The 22,662-nt window shown below is 41.7% G+C and overlaps 1 protein-coding gene across 1 annotated transcript in view; it reads left to right on the top strand.

Annotated features, from left to right (window-relative positions):
* The window catches only part of LOC101289894 (serine/threonine-protein kinase MRCK alpha-like), a 29,726-nt gene extending 27,075 nt beyond the window's left edge, over positions 1-2,651 (top strand). The window contains 2 exon segments of the mRNA XM_012533311.1: positions 579-663; positions 2,521-2,651. Coding sequence (XP_012388765.1) covers positions 579-663; positions 2,521-2,651 — 216 coding nt within the window.
* The last annotated feature ends 20,011 nt before the right edge of the window (positions 2,652-22,662 follow it).

Below are 22,662 nucleotides of genomic sequence, written 5' to 3'. Positions count from 1 at the left end.
GATTAAATTCTGGCATATGTGGAGTATACATAGCAGGAGCCATCAAAAAGGAGTTTATACAGGAAAGGATGAAGGAAGTATTTACAATTATATGTGAGATTTTGCCTCACTTTAAACAATATAAGCAATGGGAAAAGCTTTTGTAAGGACGGTCCCACTACATAAAATATTAAAATACACGTTTCCAGTGTTCTAAACGTGAACAAGTCACATTTACTGTTTGATAAAATGAATTCACAAGGCAGATGAATCTTCTCAGGATAATTTTTTAGTTACTAATAACGTTTTAAAAGTTAATATAAAAATGAAATATATTGCTATTTAAGTTAGTGTTCAGATTTCTTTAATCTATGATATTCATGTTTCTGAAATTTTATCAATATGAGTTTGTAACACCATTTATTTTCTTTAATTGATGTTTTTGGGGTCTTTTTTTGAGACTACATTATTCTGAGGGGGGGAGTTTAAGTAGAATATATTTATTCTTAATTCTTTATATGTAAGAAAATAGTCTTATAACTTAATTTTAAAAAAGTATTCATTGAAATGGTAATCTTGTTTTTTTTTTATTATTTTAGGGTCAACGCTTGAATAGTGAAGGATTCCTAAATATTTTGCTTTTGGAGACAATTAGATTAATATATTTCAAAAATAAGAAGACAAGTAAGAAATGACTTCTTCTTAGTAGAAGTACTTCTAAGAGATCATGTCTCTAACTGACTGTCCAAGGTCACAGAGCTAGTGAGGGTCTGACATGGACACCTGTGCCCTTTAAACACAGTCCTGGGATGTTCTCCTGGCAAAGTGGTTCTCCTTCATCCTCGCATAGCAGTAGAGATAAAAGCATTTACTTGTGGCACACTCCAGCTATTTTTAAGCAGGACTGATGGTTGGACATAAGCACCTGGAAACACTAATCTACCATTTGAATGCTCACTGTGAAAATTCATTCACTTCCCAGCAGGCTGTGCGTCCAGATGTGCTCCAAGCTGCAGTGCACATGGGGGAAGCAGATGCGGCCCACCCCACCGCCCTGCTCCAACTTCTCCCACTTACATTTTAGACTCTAGCAGATTTGGAATGTGAGAAAAGCCACAGGGATTCATTTATCTTTCTTTCTTATTTTATTCATAGCATGGAATACTTAATGTAGCAGAGAATTAGTTTGCTAGGGCTGCTAAAAAGTACCACAGGGCTGGACAGCTTAAACCACAGAAATGTATTGTCTCACAGTCCTAGAGGCCAGAAGTCCGAGATCAGGATGTCAGCAGGGTTGGTTCCTTTGGAGGGCTGTGAGAGAAATCCTTTTCCCTGACTCTCTCCTAACTTCTGGTGACTTGCTGGCAATCTGTGTGTTCCTTGGCTTTTACATACATCACCCCTGATGTCGGCTTTCATCTTCATGTGGCATATTCACTGTGCATGTCTGTGTATGAATTTCCTCTTTTTATAAGGACACAATCAGATTAGCCCCCCACCCCAATGATTTCATCTTAACTTGATTATCTGTGAAGATCTTAATTCCAAATAAGTTCACATTCACATGCTCTGGGGGGGTTAGTATGACATATTTTGGGGGACACAATTTAACCTATAAGAAGCTCTCTTATTTTCTTTTTGTAGTCTAATACAGTTTTGAGTGTTTCTGGGTGACATTTTGTTGACTTCTAGATATTAAGAACTTAAACAGAGTAAGTCTTGAGTCTAAAGAAGGTGCATCTTTCCCCAAGATCAGAAGAGGCAACAAGTAGAGAATGACTCTTACCTCCAGGAGAGAAGAAGAAGAGAATGACTCTTACCTCAGCACCTCTTCCTCCAGCAGTGGACCTCAGAAATGCTTTGCTCAGTTACAATTATTGTAATTGTTTTCATTTACAGAATGACTGGCCCTTTATGCTTGCCCCTGAAGCATAGCAGACAGTTTTGATACCCTTTAGCCACAAAAATCTGATAGAAGAAAAACATAGCATAGAAATGTGAGGGCAAATCAAAGTGGGAAGACACCAACATGATTGCCCTTTCCTTCCAGTGAAATGATGTCATTTTATAGATAAGAGTCGCAATAAATTCATGTTTAAGTGTTGCTTACATTGAACATTAAATTCTGTTCATTAATACTCTGTTTTAATTCTTGAGAAATTTGCCATATTCATCCATTTTTAACTTTAAAAAATCAGAGCAGGGGGCTTCCCTGGTGGCGCAGTGGTTGAGAGTCCGCCTGCCAATGCAGGGGACACGGGTTCGTGCCCTGGTCCGGGGGATCCCATATGCAGCGGAGCGGCTGGGCCCGTGAGCCATGGCCGCTGAGCCTGCGCATCCGGAGCCTATGCTCCGCAACGGGAGAGGCCACAACAGCGAGAGGACTGCATACCGCAAAAAAAAAAAAAAAAAAAAAATCAGAGCAGTATGATATTTGTGCAGTTAATTAACAGTTGTGAAATTAACATGAGAAACTGGATGGGAGGCCTCTTAACAGTTTAAAGAATGACATTGGTTTTTTTTGTTTTAAAATACATATAGATGGAGATGAGCTGGTATTTCCCAAAACATCAGATAATCAACAGAAGAAAATGGTCCGACACCACAGCAGCAAGCATCATTATTCCTTCCGGGTTCCCAGAGGGAAAGGGATGCTACTGAAGGGGCTATGATGACCACCCTCTCACGTGTGGTCCAGAGGGACCACTTGAGGACCATGTGATATTTGATGTAATTTGGAAGAAAAAGAAATAAATCTGTGAAACGCAGGTGGAGACATCTGTTTGCAGCAGTGTTATGTTTATTTTTCTGTGCAACTTTAAAGAAAACATTTATGTAGTAAGTATGAATGGAAGTGTAGTACGTGGATATATTTCTCTGTGAATGTGGAATAATTGAAATTCAGTACTTAAGCCTCCACATAATGCAAATATAGAACACGTTTATACACACCATAATGTATGTCACTGAAGCATTTTGCAAAGGAATAAATAGTACTGAGCTGCACGTGGATTGATTACTCTCTGACTCTGGAGATGACTTCCTTTGACTTTATAAAAGAACTTTCATTCTCTTATTGCCTATTACTTGGTGGTAATTTCTATAACTAAGTGGAAAAATAAGCTGATCTTCTTTGGATTACAAATAAAAACTTCTCTAGAGCAGTGCTGTTTCTTTTAAAGGAGCCATAATTATATGAAAAATATATAATAGGGCAGAGCCTCTTTGATGTCTGTGGCTGTTAAATGCCATGTGATTTGTACCAAAAACTTTAAGATACTTAATTTTTTAAAAGTATCTGGGAAGCACAGAATAACTGAATATTCTCTCCATTCACCAAATTTGTAATTGGATATACCTATCAGTTGCCCTTGAAAAAGTCACCAGTACAATTTTGTCTTTGTCTTTTAAAGTTGATTGCAGTAGCATCTCTGTTGATTAATACCTAAAGTAATAATTTTTAATAAAGTAGTACTTTTTAAAATGAGGCTGAAGATCTTCTGATTTCAAACATGAGAATTCATGAGGCATTCATCTAAATTGACTGTTTCCTTTTTAAAAATTTGTTTTTTCATCTTTATTGGAGTTTAATTGCTTTACAATGTTGTGTTTGTTTCTGCTGCACAACAAAGTGAATCAGCTATATGTACACATATATCCCCATATCCCCTCTCTCTTGCATCTCCCTCCCACCCTCCCTATCCCACCCCTCTAGGTCACCACAAAGCATTGAGCAGATCTCCCTGTGCTATGCAACAGCTTCCCACTAGCCATCCATTTTATATTTGGTACTGTATATAAGTCAATGCTACTCTCTCACTTCGTCCCAGCTTCCCCTTCCCCCACTGTGTCCTCAAGTCTGTTCTCTAAATCTATGTCTTTATTCCTGTCCTTTCCCTAGGTTCTTCAGAAATGTTTTTTTAGATTCCATATATGTGTGTTAGCATACAGTATTTATTTTTCTCTTTCTGACTTACTTCACTCTGTATGACAGATCTAAAGTCTGTCTACCTCATTACAAATAACTCAATTTCATTCTTTTTTATGGCTGAGTAATATTGCATTGTAAATATGTGCCACATCTTCTTTATACATTCATCTGTTGATGGACACTTAGGTTGCTTCCATGTCCTGGCTATTGTAAAGAGTGCTGCAATGAACACTGTGGTACATGACTCTTTTTGAATTATGGTTTTCTCAGGGTATATGCCCAGTAGTGGGTTGCTGGGTCATATGGTAGTTCTATTTTTAGTTTTTTAAGGAACCTCCATCCTGTTCTCCATAGTGGCTTATTAATTTACATTCCCACCAACAGTGCAGGAGCGTTCCCTTTTTTCCACACCCTCTCCAGCACTTACTGTTTGTAGATTTTTTTGATGGTCATTCTGACTGGTGTGAAGTGATACCTCATTGTGGTCTTGATTTGCATTTCTCTAATGATTAGTGATGCTGAGCATCTTTTCATGTGTTTGTTTGCAATCTGTATGTTTTTTTTAGAAAGAAAAACAGAGCTGGAGGAATCAGGCTCCCTGAATTCAGACTATACTACAAAGCTACAGTAATCAAGACAGTATGGTACTGACACAAAAACAGAAATATAGATCAATGGAACAGGATGAGAAGACCAGAGATAAACTCAGATACATATAGTCACCTTATCTTTGACAAAGGAGGCAAGAATATACAATGGAGAAAAGACAGACTCTTCAATAAGTGGTGCTGGGAAAACTGGACAGCTATACATAAAAGAATGAAATTAGAACACTCACTAACACCATACACAAAAATAAACTCAAAATGGATTAAAGACCTAAATGAAAGGCTAGACACTATAAAACTCTTAGAGGAAAACTTAGGCAGAACACTCTATGACATAAATCACAGCAAGATCCTTTTTGACCCACCTCCTAGAGTAATGGAAATAAAAATAAACAAACGGGACCTAATGAAACTTAAAAGCTTTTGCACAACAAAGGAAGCCATAAACAAGACAAAAAGACAATGCTTAGAACAGGAGAAAATATTTGCAAACAAAGCAACTGACAAAGGATTAATCTCCAAAATTATATAAGCAGCTCATGAAGCTCAATAACGAACAAAACCAATCCAAAAATGAGTGGAAGCCCTAAATAGACATTTCTCCAATGACTGTCTTCTGTTCTTTCCCTTTTTCATCATTAGAGAAGAAGTGGTGCTGGAGACAGCCCCACCTGAGACTGGCCTGTTCTCATGCCCGAGGACTGAAAAATGCACTAGTTTCCAGACATGTATTTTATGGCAAGGTATTTTTATGTATGCAATAACTAGTCTGGTTGCCTCTGATTTTTTTTCTATGAAAAATTCCTGGTTTCATCTTTACTAAAAATATTAACATTAATAATTCAAATCTGTTTAATGTCTTATCTGTTGGAAAGTATTTTATTTTGAGAGATTTCTGTGACAGGAGCAGCCAATTGGGGTTTTATTTTAATAGTAAATTCATAATCATGTCTTAAAGTAAAAATAATAATAAGTGAAATAATAATAAAATTCCTTATATTTGAACCTCATTCCTTTGAGGCAAGGAAATTAAGAAGTATTTACATGATATCTTCCACCAGTTTAAGCGGTTTTTCTTTTTTCTTTTTTTCTCACTATCTGTATACTCTTGAGACTTCCTATGTGCATTTGATAATGCTGGTGTTAGGATTTTCTGACTGCTCTGCAATGCCTATACTTCTGGGTTGGAGGATTTTCAGAGGTTTCTCTGGACAGGCAAGGAAAGGGAGAAGCTTCTTTGACTCTTCACATCAAAGAAGGAAGTGAGAAAGACAAATATCATATGATATAGCTTATATGTGCAATCTAAAAAAAAGGGTACAAGTGAACTTATCTGCAAAACAGGAGTCACAGTTGTAGAAAACAAACTTATGGTTACCAGTGGTAAGGGGGGAAGGGATAAACGGGGAGATTGGGATTGACACATACACTCTACTATATATAAAATAGATAACTAATAAGAACCTGTTGTAGAGCACAGGGAACTCTACTGAATACTCTGTAATGGCCTAAATGGGAAAAGAATCTAAAAAAAAAGAGTGGATATATGTATATTTATAACTGATTTATTTTGCTGTACACCTAAAACTAATACAACATTGTAAATCAACTATACTCCAATAAAAATTAAAATAAAAACAGAAGGAAGTAAGATGGTGAGGGGTGTGATGAGAGAGGGAGGGCAATAGGAAATCCATCTTCTCTGGAGCTCCTGCTCTCCGAGTTCCCTGCATACTTCTCCCAGCTGGTTTCACTGCTCTCTCCTTGGTGAAGCAGGCCTTTGGCATGTGGTCTTAGCATCACCTGGGTAACAGTCTGTATCTAGGGCAGTGGTTCTCAAAGAATGGTCCTCTGACTAGCTGTGTCAGCCTCATCTGGGCACATGTTAGAAATACAATTCAGAAATGGGAGAGGGGCAGCAATCTGTGTTCTCACAAAAATAAATAACATATAAATCAAATCAGATTTCAGGAGGAAACAAGAGAGAAAGGAATAGTAAACAGGACAATCTTGGTATATATGCATAATTATGACTTAATAAATAAGAATATATGAGTAGTATTTTATATCACTCATGTTACAAATAAGAATTCTTAAAAGAAAAGTGATGTGGTATACAGCTAAGCTTAGTAACTGACCAAATAGGAAATAAAGACTCCAAAAGATCTTTGGAGATCTTTTTAGATAGAAGCCTTCTAATTGTCTCCTCCAGAAGATTATTTTCATTAACAGGAGCATGAATAAACAAGCCATGAAATATTCAAATAATAGGTACTACTAAGCAATCAGAGGAACTACTGATCCACAACGCTGTGGATGAATCTCAAAAACATTATGTTGAAACAGAGGAGCCAGAAACACAAAAACCAAACAAAATGAAAAACTATGAGACATGATTCCATTAATATGACGTCGAAAAGCAGGCACACCTAGTATATGGTGACGGAGGTCAGAGGAGTGCTTCCCACTGCGGAGGGGAGGGGTAGTTATTAATGGCAAAGGGGAATGAAAGAAATTCCTGGGGAAGGAAGTGTTCCACATTCCACTCTGGGTGGCAAATTACATAAGAGTGTAACCGAAAGTGGGGTCCAGCTTCTCGCTGCTCAAAAGCCAATAAACAGGCAAGGTTGGTGGAAAGGAAAGTTTGCTTTATTTTGGATGCCAGCAACCGGGGGTGGACACCTGTCCAAAGGCTGAATCCCTGTCACTGACAGTCAGTGGGAAACAGCTTTTATAGACAGAGGGACGGGGCTACATGTAGAAACAGCACAGTCATCTCTGACAGTCATCTTGAAATTGGTCATTGGTGGTCTGACCAGCGTCATCTTGATTGTTTTAGGTACAGTTAATCTTCAGTTCCAGGGTTGATTTGTTTCCATTTCTTTGAGGCCAGTTCTCAGAACTGTGGCAGCTTATGTCATGGCTACAGCCTGGTCATTATGTATTTAACTTCTACCTGGTGGGGGTTTCAGTATCCATAAGACAGCTCACAGGACATGGCTCAGAATATTACCTGAGACCTTAAGGAGGAACTGAATGTCCTTGACTATGCTTCATGACTAAACTATTATTATTTTGTCTCCTTTGTTTCTGCATTTTCCCACTTCTCTGATTAAACTTATTCCTTGGGTAAAGTTTTTCCACAGACAAAAGCAGGCTGAGGATGTGGCAAGGTGGGGGAAGGACCATAGGGTCCTGCTCCGTTTCAGGAGTGTACGTATGGAAAAGTTCATCCAGCTGTATGTTCAAATACATGCCCTTTAGTGCTATTTAAGCCATATCTCTATTAAAAGAAGTAAAAGGAAATGAAAAAGGAGAGAGCAAAAATATGGGACAAATATGAAAAATGTTTATAATTGATTCATTTGAGAATATGGGCATATGCTTATTACATGATTGTTTGTAACTTTAAAAAATTTCTCAAAATTTTTAAAATTAATAAAAAAATAATGAACTACCCATTCCTCCCAGATCCTCCCTCTTAAACTGAAAAAATCATGACCATAAGACAACAAGCACATATGGGAATGCTCTGAAAGGTGGGAAGAAGAAAGGGATCTTGGTCCTTGAGGAATGACATGGCAGTGTGTACCCTGGTTTCCTTATTGTTTCCCAGTACCCAGTACCCCAGAGAGGCTGCTGCAGAAGCCTCTTACCCAGAACCACTAATAGGCATAGGAAAAATAAATTCCAAGGAAAGCCTGTTTCTCCTAGTCAAAGGACTAGGAAAATTGTGCCTACTAGAACAGAAAACCTTTGTGACAATACATGATCTATTCACTTTAAAAATCAACAGGAAAAACACCCTCTCCCACTGCCATGTGTCTTTGGTGGGGCTTGGCAACGAGCTGCCCTTTCAGTCTCTTTACTCCTGCTCTGCAGAAGCTGATGGCAGTGCTTAGATTCCCCCACCCATGGTGTCAGGGGCCAAATAGGCATCTCATCTTCCATCTCCAGCTTGGCAGAAGCAGGAAGTGCTCTAATTCCCCAGCCTTCATAAAGCCAGAGAGCTGAGGGCTTCCACCCACCCTGAGAAACCAGAGGACTTCATGAAAGGTGTGAGTTGAGGCTGGTCAGAATTTCACCTTCCCCCACCCCCGATATGGACAAAGTGCAGGGGAGAACTGAAGCCCCAGACCCAATGGCTGCAATGAGACTGACCATTGCAGGGCTAGTCAGCGCTCCACTGTCCTCCTTCCCCATCTGGTGTCAGTGGGGCTCAATGGGGAGCTGAGCATCTGCCCCCACCAGGCACCCACAAGTTGGGACATGTAGTGAAAAGAAGACTGGTCAACAGACTGCATAACCCACCTTGGTTTCAGTAGGACCTGGTATGGAGCTGAGCTTATACTCCATATTGCAGGCAACAAGGTAGTGTGAGACAGTGCCCCTCCTTGACTGGGAAGTTTTCAGTAGAACCAGAAGGGAGCTGGATTCTAGCCCGCCCTTCAGCAACGAGACAATGGGAGTCAGCACACCAGTTTTGCAAGTGTGATGTCAGTAAGTCCTTGCAGGAAGCTGATCACACACCTGCCTGGCTCTCATGCTACACCTCAGTAAAGGGTCTGCCTGCTAAAATAGGATATTAAATAGGATCCAGTGTCATAATATAACACCCAAAGTGTCCAAGATACAACTGAAAGTCACTAGTCACACTAAGAACCATGAAATTCACAACTTGAATGAAAAAAGTCAATCAATATACATGCACATGGAGAGGGATCAGATGTTGGAATTATCTGAGAAAGATTTTAAAGCAGACATCACAAAAACACTTCAGTAAGCAATTATGGATTCTCTTGAAGCCAATTTATAAATATAAAATATCCATAAAGAAACAGAAGTTGCAATAAAGAATCAAATGGAAATTACAGAACATAAAAATGCAATAAAAACAAAACAACAAGTCTCTGGGTGGTCTCAGTAGTAGTGTGAAGGAGACAGAGGATAGAATCGGTGAATTTTAGGACAAAGCAACAGAATTTATCCAATCTGGACAACAAAGAGAAAATAGAGTGGGGTAAAAAATGAAGAGTCTCAGGGACCTCTGAGACTATAAAAAAACCTTAACATACGTATTACCAGAGTCTCAGAAGGGGAGGTGAGAGAATGAGTGAGACTGGAAGAGTATTCAAAGAAACAATGGCCAAAAATGTCCCAAATTTTCCTAAAGACACAAACCTACACTTTCAAAAGGCAGAACAAAATCCAAAGAGGTCGAGATTGATCAAGATAGCAGAGTACGAGGATGTGGAACTCACCTCCCTCACATGAACACAGTAAAACTATATCTACTTGTCGAATACTTCTCACTGAAAACTAACTGGAAACTTGCAGAAATATTCCTGTACAAACAAGGCTGTAAGAAAGATATGCATGTAGATCGGGTAGGAAGGGGAGAAAAGCAATCGGGGCAGGACCTGTGCCGCGGTGGAAGGTTACTGCTTCCCATCCCTCAGCCAGGATGTCCCCAGTAAAGCATGGGACCCAAGGGTCAACACAGTTTGCCAAACCTCAGGCGTCATCTTAGCTCTGGATGCCCTGGCCAACCACTAGTCCCATCTGCACATTTTTACAAACTCTTGGGACATCATGCAATACTGGTCCCTGTAGGGTAAAGAACTCAGGAATCTGTTGCCTCACAGATGCCCCAGATATAAATCAAGGTCACAGATGTCTCTACATGGACTAAGGCCACAGTTCATGGCCTCACCAGGACAGTTCTTATCCCCTTGGGAACTCTGATAGGACCAAGGTCCTCTTTTTGTTTCTCAAGATGCATCATTGCTGGCTCTTGACAAAGATATTCTATGGAGCTTCCACTCCCCCAGAGGCCCCAGCAGCTGGTTTAACTGTGAGGCATAATGGCTCCTCAAAGACTCCTGTTTAAGTTATTATACAAGGTGGTGAATGGACTCCCAGGTGGGCGTCGCTGTTGCCTCAGGCATTAATTAGTCTACATTCACAACCCCTGGGCACACACACGCCCAAAACCAATGCCACATGTTTTCATAGGTCATTCAATTGCCTACAAAGGGGACCATCTCTAAAGTTCATGTTTTTGATGATCCTTTATCAAGGTTCAATATTAGATGCTGCCTTGACATCTGGAATTGGGGTGGGGGACTCAAACAGCCTAACCATCACTGTCCCTCCCCATTGTGTTCCTACAAATGAGATCCCATAGTCAAACAACCATCTTCATCTCAGGGAACAGGCACGGTACCTGCTTATGCCCAAGAGGTGAGTTTCCGTTCCCTGCCCGCCAACAGCATTATTCCAACAAGCCCTTCCACCTTCCTGTGGGCACTTTTTCGTTACTAGAAAGTTCACCTCTCAGGGTCCCTGCTGGTCCCCTCTGGTCCCAACACATCACCTGTGTGACCTTGTGGGTCCTCCTCTCCTGGGCTGTGAGTACGTGTTGTTGTCAAATGCAAGTTCATGTGCCCGGTGCAAAGTGAGACCAAAAAAACAGAAACATTGGAGTTTGGAGAAGAGAAAGGTTTATTGCTGGGCCAAGCAAGGAGAACTGTCTGCTCACGTTCAAAAGACCCTAACTCCCTGATGGTTTGGGGGGAAGAGTCTTTATAGGAAAAATTTGGGATGAGGGATGCAGGATGTGTGACTTTGGTTGGTGGTGAGGTAATAGGGTGATATTCCAAGAATTTTGTGCTCAGCCTGAAGTTACCATCCTCCACCTGGGTGGGAGCCTTAGTTCCTGCAGAAGAACTCAAAGATATATTGTTACCTATACCCCTTGAGGAAGAACCAGGACCCTGCTTTATCACTGCACTGTTGTTTCTCGACAGCTCCTCCTTTGTTTCTTCCCTCCCTCCCCTAATTAGTAACTGTTTGGATCTGCCCTTTGGAACTCAGAGAAGGTCTAGGAGGCTGAAGCCTTCTTCCTACAAAAAAGAAACGGGGACAGGGAAAGGCTTTTGTACCCGGGAGGCCCCTGCAGGGTTCTGATTGGTTTCAATGTGACCTGTTGACCATCCCATCTGTCCAGTACTGGGTGTCACATGTCCAGGGCAGGAATTCCTCCCTTATCAATGGGGTGATCAGAAGGTGATTGCATCCCTTCTCACGGCAGCCACAGTGAGCCTGATAAACCAAGTCACACGCTCTGCTGAGAGCCCTTCAGGGCCTCTACCCTCACTAGGGAACAGCCTGTGTCCTTGTGGGCATCTTCAAGGCAGAGCATGGCCTGGCCCCCTGGCTTCCCCGGCTCAGTGCCCTGCCTCTCGCCCTCACCAGCTGTCAAAGCCTCAGGCTCCTTCCTGCTCCTGGGAGCCCTCCTGAGTGTTTATCCCCTCTGAGACCTTCCAGGCACACTCTGCAGGCCACCACTGCGCCCTTTCCTCACTCCCTTTGTGTTTTGGCTCAAATGTCAGTTTTCAGCCACTTTTGCCAAGCATTCTATTTTGACTCCAAATCCTCACTTCATATCCAACCCCCCTTGCCTTGTTTTCTTCGTAGAACTTACCATCAACATCTATGTGCTTTACTTACTCATTTGCTTTTCTGTCTCCCCACTGGAAGGAATTTTGTGCTCAGCGAAGTGTTGTGTGGTCATTAGAGTGAGTGGTCACATGCTAACCTCCCTTTGCCACCTGGCCTGGGTGGCTCATTGCTCTCTTTCTAGCTCAGCTGTGTGTTTAAAAGGTGGTTATCTAGGTGCTATTCAGCATGGGAATGTGTTTGCATAGTCTGCCTGTGGCTGGACCCAGAAATCCCCAAACCTGGAAATCGTTTCTACACCAGTGTGAACTTGCTGGGGACCCCGCTGCATCATCTTCAAGAGCTGGTCTCAGTGAGATCTTAGGTTGCCTAGGCAATGATTGTAAACATGGCTTTTGAAATCCTAAGCAGTGTAAAGAGTGTTGGCAGCCTGTTTACGAAGGCACATGGGGCTATGACCTTTGTAGGTCTAGTAACAACATCTTTGACATAAACAATATTTTAACTCTTAAGATCTACTATTAGATATTATTTTCTTGACTGCTACTCATTTGTTTTTTATTTCCTGTGCTCATAGGAATAACACTGGTGGCAGCTCTAGTTCTCTTTTAATTTGGGGAAGACAACGACACCCCTTGAATTCGACACAGTAAAGCCTGAGTAGGCATGAATGAAATATTCATTGTGCAGTGTTTTTAGCAAAATTAAATTTAGAATGGGTAATAGTGTAGGTGTGCATAGTAATTCCTATGTTTCATGGCAATTAGACACTCAAATGGTAAGGTCACAAATCACTGAGTAACATTATTTTTACAGATAAATCAGTGTTTATATTTCTTCTTCTTTTTGCTTTGTCACATGTTAGTGTTCACTTTATCTCTGATGGCTTGTGGTTAATTATCATCGAACCACGTTAGTGATTACAACTCTAGGCCCCAAACCATCTTATCCATCTGTATCTTAGACACAGTTTGGTTGGAGCTCAGCAAATATTTGTTGAATGAGTGAACGAATCCCATTTCAGCTTCTTGCCAGCTAGTGGTCTGTGCCTTTTCTCTCCTAGTACTGCGTAGACCCAGGTGTCTGAATCTGGGGCCAATGGCTAAATTTGGATCAGCCTCTCCGCTGTGCTATGGAAGTCACCCTCACTCCTCATTTATTAGGAGCCCAGTCCAGGCTCAGGTGCAGGAGGTAAGGCAGAGAGGGTAGTGTGGAGGCTGTGGTGGGCCCAAGTGGGGGGAGCATATCCAGTCCCCTCTGCCCAGCTGGGGCCTGAGACCCATACATGCAGGAAGAAAACCAGTGTCCAGGGCATCCTGAAATCATCCCTTCCCACCATCACCAATACAGGAAATGCTCACAATGGATTTGGAACCAGAGGAATAAAATTCTGTAATTTCTTTCTTTTTTTTTTATTGGAGTATAATTGCTTTACAATGGTGTGTTAGTTTCTGCTTTATAACAAAGTGAATCAGTTATACATATACATATGTTCCCATATCTCTTCCCTCTTGCATCTCCCTCTCTCCCACCCTCCCTATCCCACCCCTCCAGGCGGTCACAAAGCACCGAGCTGATCTCCCTGTGCTATGCGGCTGCTTCCCACTAGCTATCTACCTTACGTTTGATAGTGTATATATGTCCATGCCTCTGTCTCGCTTTGTCACAGCTCACCCTTCCCCCTCCCAATATCTTCAAGTCCATTCTCTAGTAGGTCTGTGTCTTTATTCCTGTCTTACCCCTAGGTTCTTCATGACATTTTTTTCTTAAATTCCATATATATATGTGTTAGCATACGGTATTTGTCTTTCTCTTTCTGACTTACTTCACTCTGTATGACAGACTCTAGGTCTAGCCACCTCATTACAAATAGCTCAATTTCGTTTCTTTTTATGGCTGAGTAATATTCCATTGTATATATGTGCCACATCTTCTTTATCCATTCATCCAATGATGGGCACTTAGGTTGTTTCCATCTCTGCGCTATTGTAAATAAAGCTGCAATGAACATTTTGGTACATGACTCTTTTTGAATTACGGTTTTTTCAGGGTATATGCCCAGTAGTGGGATTGCTGGGTCATATGGTAGTTCTATTTGTAGTTTTTGAAGGAACCTCCATACAGTTCTCCACAGTGGCTGTATCAATTCACATTCCCACCAGCAGTGCAAGAGTGTTTCCTTTTCTCCAGCATTTATTGTTTCTATATTTTTTGATGATGGCCATTCTGACCGGAGTGAGATGATATCTCATTGTAGTTTTGATTTGCATTTCTCTAATGATTAATGATGTTAAGCATTCTTTCATGTGTTTGTTGGCAGTCTGTATATCTTCTTTGGAGAAATGTCTATTTAGGTCTTCTGCCCATTTTTGGATTGGGTTGTTTGTTATTGAGCTGCATGAGCTGCTTGTAAATTTTGGAAATTAATCCTTTATCAGTTGCTTCATTTGCAAATATTTTCTCCCATTCTGAGGGTTGTCTTTTGGTCTTGTTTATGGTTTCCTTTGTTGTGCAAAAGCTTTGAAGTTTCATTAGGTCCCATTTGTTTATTTTTGTTTTTATTTCCATTACTCTAGGAGGTGGGTCAAAAAGGATCTTGCTGTGATTTATGTCATAGTGTGTCATGCCTATGTTTTGCTCTAAGAGTTTGATAGTTTCTGGCCTTACATTTAGGTCTTTAATCCATTTTGAGCTTATTTTTGTGTACGGTGTTAGGGAGTGATCTAATCTCATACTTTTACATGTACCTGTCCAGTTTTCCCAGCACCACTTATTGAAGAGGCTGTCCTTTCTCCACTGTACATTCCTGCCCCCTTTATCAAAGATAAGGTGACCATATGTGCATGGTTTTATCTCTGGGCTTTCTATCCTGTTCCATTGATCTATCTTTCTGTTTTTGTGCCAGTACAATACTGTCTTGGTTACTGTAGCTTTGTAGTATAGTCTGAAGTCAGGGAGCCTGATTCCTCCAGCTCCGTTTTTCGTTCTCAAGATTGCTTTGGCTATTCGGGGTCTTTTGTGTTTCCATACAAATTGTGAAATTTTTTGTTCTAGTTCTGTGAAAAATGCCAGTGGTAGTTTGATAGTGATTGCATTGAATCTGTAGATTGCTTTGGGTGGTAGAGTCATTTTCACAATGTTGATTCTTCCAATCCAAGAACATGGTATATCTCTCCATCTATTTGTATCATTTTTAATTTCTTTCATCAGTGTCTTATAATTTTCTGCATACAGGTCTTTTGTCTCCTTAGGTAGGTTTATTCCTAGGTGTTTTATTCTTTTTGTTGCAGTGGTAAATGGGAGAGTTTTCTTGATTTCACTTTCAGATTTTTCATCATTAGTATATAGGAATACCAGAGATTTCTCTGCATTAATTTTGTATCCTGTTACTTTACCAAATTCATTGATTAGCTCTAGTAGTTTTCTGGTAGCATCTTTAGGATTCTCTACCTATAGTATCATGTCATCTGCAAACAGTGACAGCTTTACTTCTTTTCTGATTTGGATTCCTTTTATTTCCTTTTCTTCTCTGGTTGCTGTGGCTAAAACTTCCAAAATTATGTTGAATAAGAGTGGTGAGAGTGGGCAACCTTGTCTTGTTCCTGATCTTAGTGGAAATGCTTTCAGTTTTTCACCATTGAGGATGATGTTGGCTGTGAGTTTGTCATATATGGCCTTTATTATGTTGAGAAAAGTTCCCTCTATGCCTACTTTCTGCAGGGTTTTTATCATAAATGGGTGTTGACTTTTGTCAAAAGCTTTCTCTGCATCTATTGATATGATCATATGGTTTTTCTCCTTCAATTTGTTAATATGGTGTATCACATTGATTGATTTGCATATATTGAAGAATCCTTGCATTCCTGGAATAAACCCCACTTGATCATGGTGTATGATCCTTTTAATGTGCTGTTGGATTCTGTTTGCTAGTATTTTGTTGAGGAATTTTGCATCTATGTTCATCAGTGATATTGGCCTGTAGTTTTCTTTCTTTGTGACATCCTTGCCTGGTTTTGGTATCAAGAAAATTCTGTAATTTCTAAATTTTCTGAAATGAACATGTATAGTTTTATAAACAGAAAAACAGTGATTAAAACACACCACACACATAGCGTTCCATGAGTCCTGGGAAAGCAGAGTTGGTCGGGAGGTTAAGAGATATCTGATATTTTTCTGTGTGTCTTAGTTAATGTTCTTTTAAAAACCTGTCAGAATTTAACTTCAGGAAATGGAATGTTTAGGAATGTAAAGAGTCACACATCACAAAATATTAAAATGTATTTGATGTGTGAAAAACATGTAAATATCCTAGTCCCTGTGTCTTTGCTTATGGGTTGTATATATCTGGTTGCTTCAATTGTTGTTTATGATTTTTTTGAAAGATCGTATCTTTAATACGAATTTAATTTGGGGTTGCTGTGTAATGAGCTATTTGGCCACAAGGTGGCGGTGTTACACAGCGCAGACCTGGTCTAGGTTCTGATGGGACTCTAACAGGCTCCTTTGAATATGTCCATGTTAAAGCTCTAGAGCAGTAAATACGACCAAAACACACAAGACAAAAAATTAAAAATCAGTTATGCCAGTAGGAGTTATTCATTGTTCTTTTTTAATGCTTAATATTTGTTGTTTCAAATTATATTTAAAATATATGAACAGTATATGAAAATTATATTAAAAGAATTCTGTACTATCTAAAATCAAATTTCTGTTTATATATATGTATATAACAGAAATATATAAATCTTACTGTTGTAGTTACAGCAGGAAACAATGACCTTTTTTGTCCTAGAGCAGCATTTGAGTTTTCCACATATATTGCTCTCTTTTCCTCAGCTACCAAAAATGTAGCAATGAAGTTTATGTACTTATTTACTTTGTCTAGACAGTTGCTGATTACAAAATGAATAACGTGGACTATCAGGAAAGGTAAAATTACATGTCAAAATGGCTTTTGAAAGTTCTGTCATGTTAATATTGTTCTGTTGTCATACAGAACTCAAAAAGCCTTTGCTCTGAACAGATTATTTTCTTTAAAAAATATTTTTTTTTCAGGCTTCCCTGGTGGCGCAGTGGTTGAGAGTCCGCCTGCAGATGCAGGGGACATGGGTTCGTGCCCCGATCCGCGAAGATCCCACATGCCGTGGAGCGGCTGAGCCCGTGAGCCATGGCCACTGAGCCTGCGCGTCCGGAGCCTGTGCTCCGCAACGGGAGAGGCCACAACAGTGAGAGGCCCGCGTACCACAAAAAAAAAAAAAGACAGATTTGTGTGTACAGAAATGATGACAGAAGGAAGTGATGGGGGATAGGATGGGATGTGGGATAAAATGGGATAGGATGCTACCCAAAAATTAGTTTCGAGTAATATTTACATTTAACTGATGATTTGGGTAGGATGAGATGGCACTAAAAGTGATATAGTATTTAATTTTCATTATTCTGCGGATTTCCTTCCACTTTGTATGATGGGAGAACTGTCTCTGAGAATCCGACTTCTTTTTCTCAAAAAACCTCTTCGCTTATCTTCTTTGTGCAAGTCTTGGGTTTATGGTCAAGGATGTGTGCACTGAAAAGGCACAATAAAGAGATAAATATACCTCAGGTTGGGACGCATTACCACAACTGGGTCTGCTCTTTCCCTTAAGTTGAGTGAGGTAAATATAGACTATCTTAGAATTTATTTTCTTCTGCCTCAACACAACACGAGTTTATTTCTGCTGACACTGTATGTCCAACATGGGTGAGATGGAGGCTCCCTCTTGGCAGATGCGTCCACAGTCATGGTGTCAGAGAGAGACGTGGCAATTTGTACCTGGGCTCTTGTTTCAATATTTTAATTTTATTGGAGCCTAGTTGATTTACAGTGTTGTGTTAGTTTCAGGTGTACAGCAAAGGGATTCAGTTATACATACATATATATTCAGACTATCTTAGAATCGAGGTGTTTGAGCTGTGTTTCAGTAGCAATTTGGGGATGTTCGTTAGGAAAACGAGCACCAGCGAGAAACACTTTGCAGTTCATTCTCTTGTGAGTTGCCTCCCAAGCTGTTATCTCAAACAAACAATAGAACTATCTTTCTAATTTATTCCTGCACATTCAGGATTCCAACAGGCTGAAATGACAGTGTTTTCTCCAGATTAACTCTGTTATTAGACTCACTGACCTGACGGTGAATAACATTGGCGAGAACAGTGAACTTCCTGTGATGAGCTCTTGAATGAAGATGCCCTGTGGGCAGGACAACAGTCCCGACTGCACACCTGTCTAAATCAGGAAAGCCTGTGAGCTGTACTGATTCTTCTCAGCCTTGTCACTGGGCCTTCCATCCTTCCCCCTACACTTCAAGCCAGGGTTTCGGAACCAGTGCACGTGTGTGAGAACCAGCCCCCTCGGCTTTCAGCCCCTCCTCTGGGCTTGGTCTGTGGGTTGTTGGCACAGATGTGTCCAGTCACTGGAGCCATGTGACAACTGTCACGGTCTAGCATCCGGAAAGAGAGAGGTGTTTGCTCCATCTCTACCCTCTGCTGTTAGGATCTGAAAACTGCAGGAGCCTGGAGGCCAGCTCATGACCAACTCTCTCAGTTTAGGAATCTGGGATCCCCCAAAGGAGTGGATTCCCCAAGGTTCTGCTCCTTTGGTTGGCAGAGCCTGGAAGGGCACTGAGGTCCCCTGATCCTCTGGTCAGAGTTCTAGCAGAAACGTCCAGGGCACTCACCATCTTGTCACCTGGGCATCCAAAAGTGATGTCAGCTGGTGTTTGGGCCTCGGGCAGCCCATGTACGACTTTAGGAATGATGGACATGGTCTGGCTGTGGGGCCTTGCTGGGGAAAGACAATGACAAAGGATGCATCCCCTGTACAGTATAGGGGTGGGCGGCAGAGAGAGAGAGAGAGAGACAGATGAAGGGAGAGGGTTTATTATTAAGCAAGCATGAATAGATTACAAAGTCTCCCAAGAATTTCATGCAGATGTGTACAGGAACGCAGAAGAAAAAAAGTGAAAACTTCTCTCATCTCCTTGAGAGACAAGTGGCTGTCTTTGTGACATCGCTGGCATACCTCGTGAGTGACCACTGAGTTAATTTTGGAGGTGTGTGTGTTTACAGTTCCAAGGGTTTTACAGGCCTTTGACCTTGAACTATAAATTTGAGATGTTGGTCTCTTACTGGGCCTGTTATGCTATCATGGAGATACCTGAGAGGGGAGAAGGGGAGGCAGCTGCTCCTTCCCTTCACTAAACAGAGTCCATCATTTAACCCTTTCATGCCTATATTAGTTTCTGATTGCTTCTGTAATGAATGACCACAAATCCAGTAGCTTAAAACCATACAGATTTATCCTCTTATAGCGTGGAGGTCAGAGTCAAAAATAGGTTGACAAGGCTGTGCTCCCTCTGGAGGCTGCAGGGGACAATCTGCTTCCTAGCTGCCAGAGCCTGCCCACATCCTTTGCTCACGGCCCCCTTCCCCTTTCAAGGTCAGCAGCTCAGCATCTTCAAATCTCTTTCTCTCTGTCGCTCTGCTTCTGTCACGGAGCTCCCTCTGTCTGTAGTCCAATCGTCCTCTGGCTCCTCTTATAAGGACCCTGATGCCTACATGGAGCCAATCCAGGTACTGCAGGATCAACTCCCCGCAAGACCCTTAACTTAATCACACCTGCCACCCAAGATAACATAGTCACACGTCCCAGGGATTAGGAAACCTTAGAGTCATTATTCAACTTTCCACGTTCCCAAGGCTTAGTGCTCTGATGGATCTCACTGTGACCTGATATGGGCATCACCCCAGTGTCACTGCCCCAAGCAGAGCCGGCAGTCTGGGCTGTGAGAACACGTGTGAGGACCGGTACTTTTTGTCTCTCCTTGGCTTCCATGTAGACAAAGACAAAACATGGGTATGGGGCTCCAAAGTTTGGGCTGAAGCTTAATAGCATGATACTAATTAGAAATACTAGTTTTAAAATGTTTTTTAATCTCTTATTGGGATAGCAGTGGAAAATTCTCTGAACCTCGATGGAGAGGGGGATGCAGCCAAAGCAAACGGTCCTCACTCCAGGCACTCGGACTCCTTGTTTCTTGGAGTTTGGTCCTTTGAGAAGTAAGCAATCATTTCCAAGGATATCAGAGCTGGAATTGCCATGAATTATTCAGTGTTTGATTTCCGTCTCTGTGTTAACAGAGATCTGTTCAGCTTCTACCGAGGGAAATGGTTGCTGTGCAGAGATTGTCCAGAAGAGGGAGCCAAAGACTTTCAAATGTGCCAGGAGCCCTGAGCTGTTTCCAGGGTACCAGAGGCAGCAGGCCCCCCAAGGAATCAAGCGGTGGGACCTCTCTAGTTCCAAGGAGTGTCTGCTGCTTTCGTACTGGGCACTCAGCTGGGCTCCATCTGCCTGCCTGTAAACCAATCACGCAGGACCTGGGAGACCTGGATCCCGCCTCCTCCCCATTTAAAGATCCTTGCTTGGGCTCAGCAGGGTAACATAAATTATGAATACCTGCTTTCTTTTTTCTTCCAGAATTGTGAAAGGAAGAAACATGTTGAAAATTCAAAACAGCAATTAGTAGTGTTGAAAGCTAAAGATCTTCTTACCTTCCCATATACATAAATACTAGTGTCAATTTGTTCAACAGACCTCCAGACATTACATATTTATATTCTTTATTTGAATTGCTCACACTCCCCTTTTGTTTGGAATACACAACCTGTGCCAACTCGCCCGGAGATGTCTGTGTGCTTCCCTGGCCCAGTATCATCTTTTCAGGTTTACTTCTTCGATTATGGGGGTTTGGTTATGGGATGTGGAGAGGTGCAAAGGAGCTATGAATTAAAAGAGTGCTGAATTAAAACCACTGATGTGGAAGAGAAGAAAACAGTGCATCCCAGTTCAGGGAAACATGGGGCTCATCTCCATTATTTTATTCTCCAAAACCAAACCAACCAATAAGAGAAACCACCCTCTTCTGAAGGACCACTGTGATCAAAATACCAGGTAACCCTGTGGGTGGAGGGTTGGCAAAATCCTCTCCTTGGAGGGCACGTTGGACCTCAGGCTGACTTTCTAGTTGTGCTTCCCTGAACCCTGAGAAAGGGGGTTACCACCCGTGCCACCAGGCAGCATCAATTATGGTGAAATAACCCTGACTGGTAAATTGCATCTGGCTTTGGGGTTGCATGACTGCATGGGCATGTCTGGTGGGAAGCTGTGGTTCCCTGACTAGGGTGACTGGGACTGTCCCTGGTAGGAAGCAAGGCAGCCAGGTCTGTGGGGATGGTAGGAGAGAGCTGGGCTCCTGTGGGGCTGGAGCTTCTGAGCCAAGGTGGACCTGCTCTCACCTCATTCACCTGAGCTGTACCTGGGGCACTGGATGGCAGGACCTCCTCTGAAGAAGGGGTTGAGTGCTGTCCTACTGGCCTGTGATACTTCCTGGTCCAGGTGCTCCTCCATGAGTCTAGTGTCAATTGGGACCCGGGTCATCCTGTAAGGAATAGGATCTCGAGGCAGTGGAAAGACTGCTAGAAAGTGGGTGGTGGGGTCAGTGTTCCCTGAAGTGGTAGCTTCTGTTAAAGGCACAGGAGAGGGGGCTGACCGGTCAGGTGTTGGGACATGAGCCAAGTGAATTTGAGAGGATGGATGGACTTGATTCCCCCAAACAAAAGCTGTAGAAAAACCAGGGGTCCAAGGCGTTAGACCTCTCCTTTAGATATGGAAAAGGATTTCCATCTGAAATGGAACTGGAGAATGTGAAATGGAGAATCACATGCACACACTGTCAGAAGAATGAACCTTAAGAATGGAGAGACTGATTTCCTATAAATGCCTGATTTACAGAAAACCTAGACTTATCTCTTGACCACTGAACATTCATCAAGAATCTCTCCCCATCCTCAAGCCAATGCACTTACTGCTTGGACTCTGACTGGACTTTCCCCTCTTTGCACTTCTTGCCCATAAATACAGCTGACCCCAAGCCCTCAATGGAGTCGCCTGTAGCACTAATGCATGCATTTCCTGAATTGTAATTCTTCTGCTAGTGTAGAAAAAACTCAATTTCTGGTCATATGAGCTTGCCTCAGTTTACCTCTTTATTTAGGTTGACAGTCTAATGAGCTTATATTAATCTTTCTTTCCTCTGAATTCTCTATGACTCAATCTTAGTCTGGGCAGGACTGCCATGGCCTCTAATAGGGTCAGAACAAATTATCTTCTAAAAGCTTAAAAGACTTTCTGCACAATTTTAGCATGTAGAAAATGGTTAATTCATTCTTATATTGACTAGAGTCTTTTCAGTTTAAGCTTTTGTTTTGCCATTTGGTCTCAGCAATCTCCAGTCAGCCCACTTCACCCTGGCTTTACAGCTGACATTATTTTAACTAAGATTTCACGGGTAGGTATGCCAACTTCCCTTTCTTTTACTGCCTTCGGAGTTTGTTTTCCTGAATGGTTTTATTTTATTATTATTATTTTTTTGCTGTACGCGGGCCTCTCACTGTTGTGGCCTCTCCCGCTGCGGAGCACAGGCTCCGGACGCGCAGGCTCAGCGGCCATGGCTCACGGGCCCAGCCGCTCCGCGGCATGTGGGATCTTCCTGGACCAGGGCACGAACCCGTGTGCCCTGCATCGGCAGGCGGACTCTCAACCACTGCACCACCATGGAAGCCCTGAATGGTTTTATTTTTCATGGA

The sequence above is a fragment of the Orcinus orca genome, chromosome 6 (assembly GCF_937001465.1).
Source record: "Orcinus orca chromosome 6, mOrcOrc1.1, whole genome shotgun sequence".
Taxonomy (NCBI): Eukaryota; Metazoa; Chordata; class Mammalia; order Artiodactyla; family Delphinidae; genus Orcinus; species Orcinus orca.
This window is presented reverse-complemented; position numbering and strand designations above follow the sequence as displayed.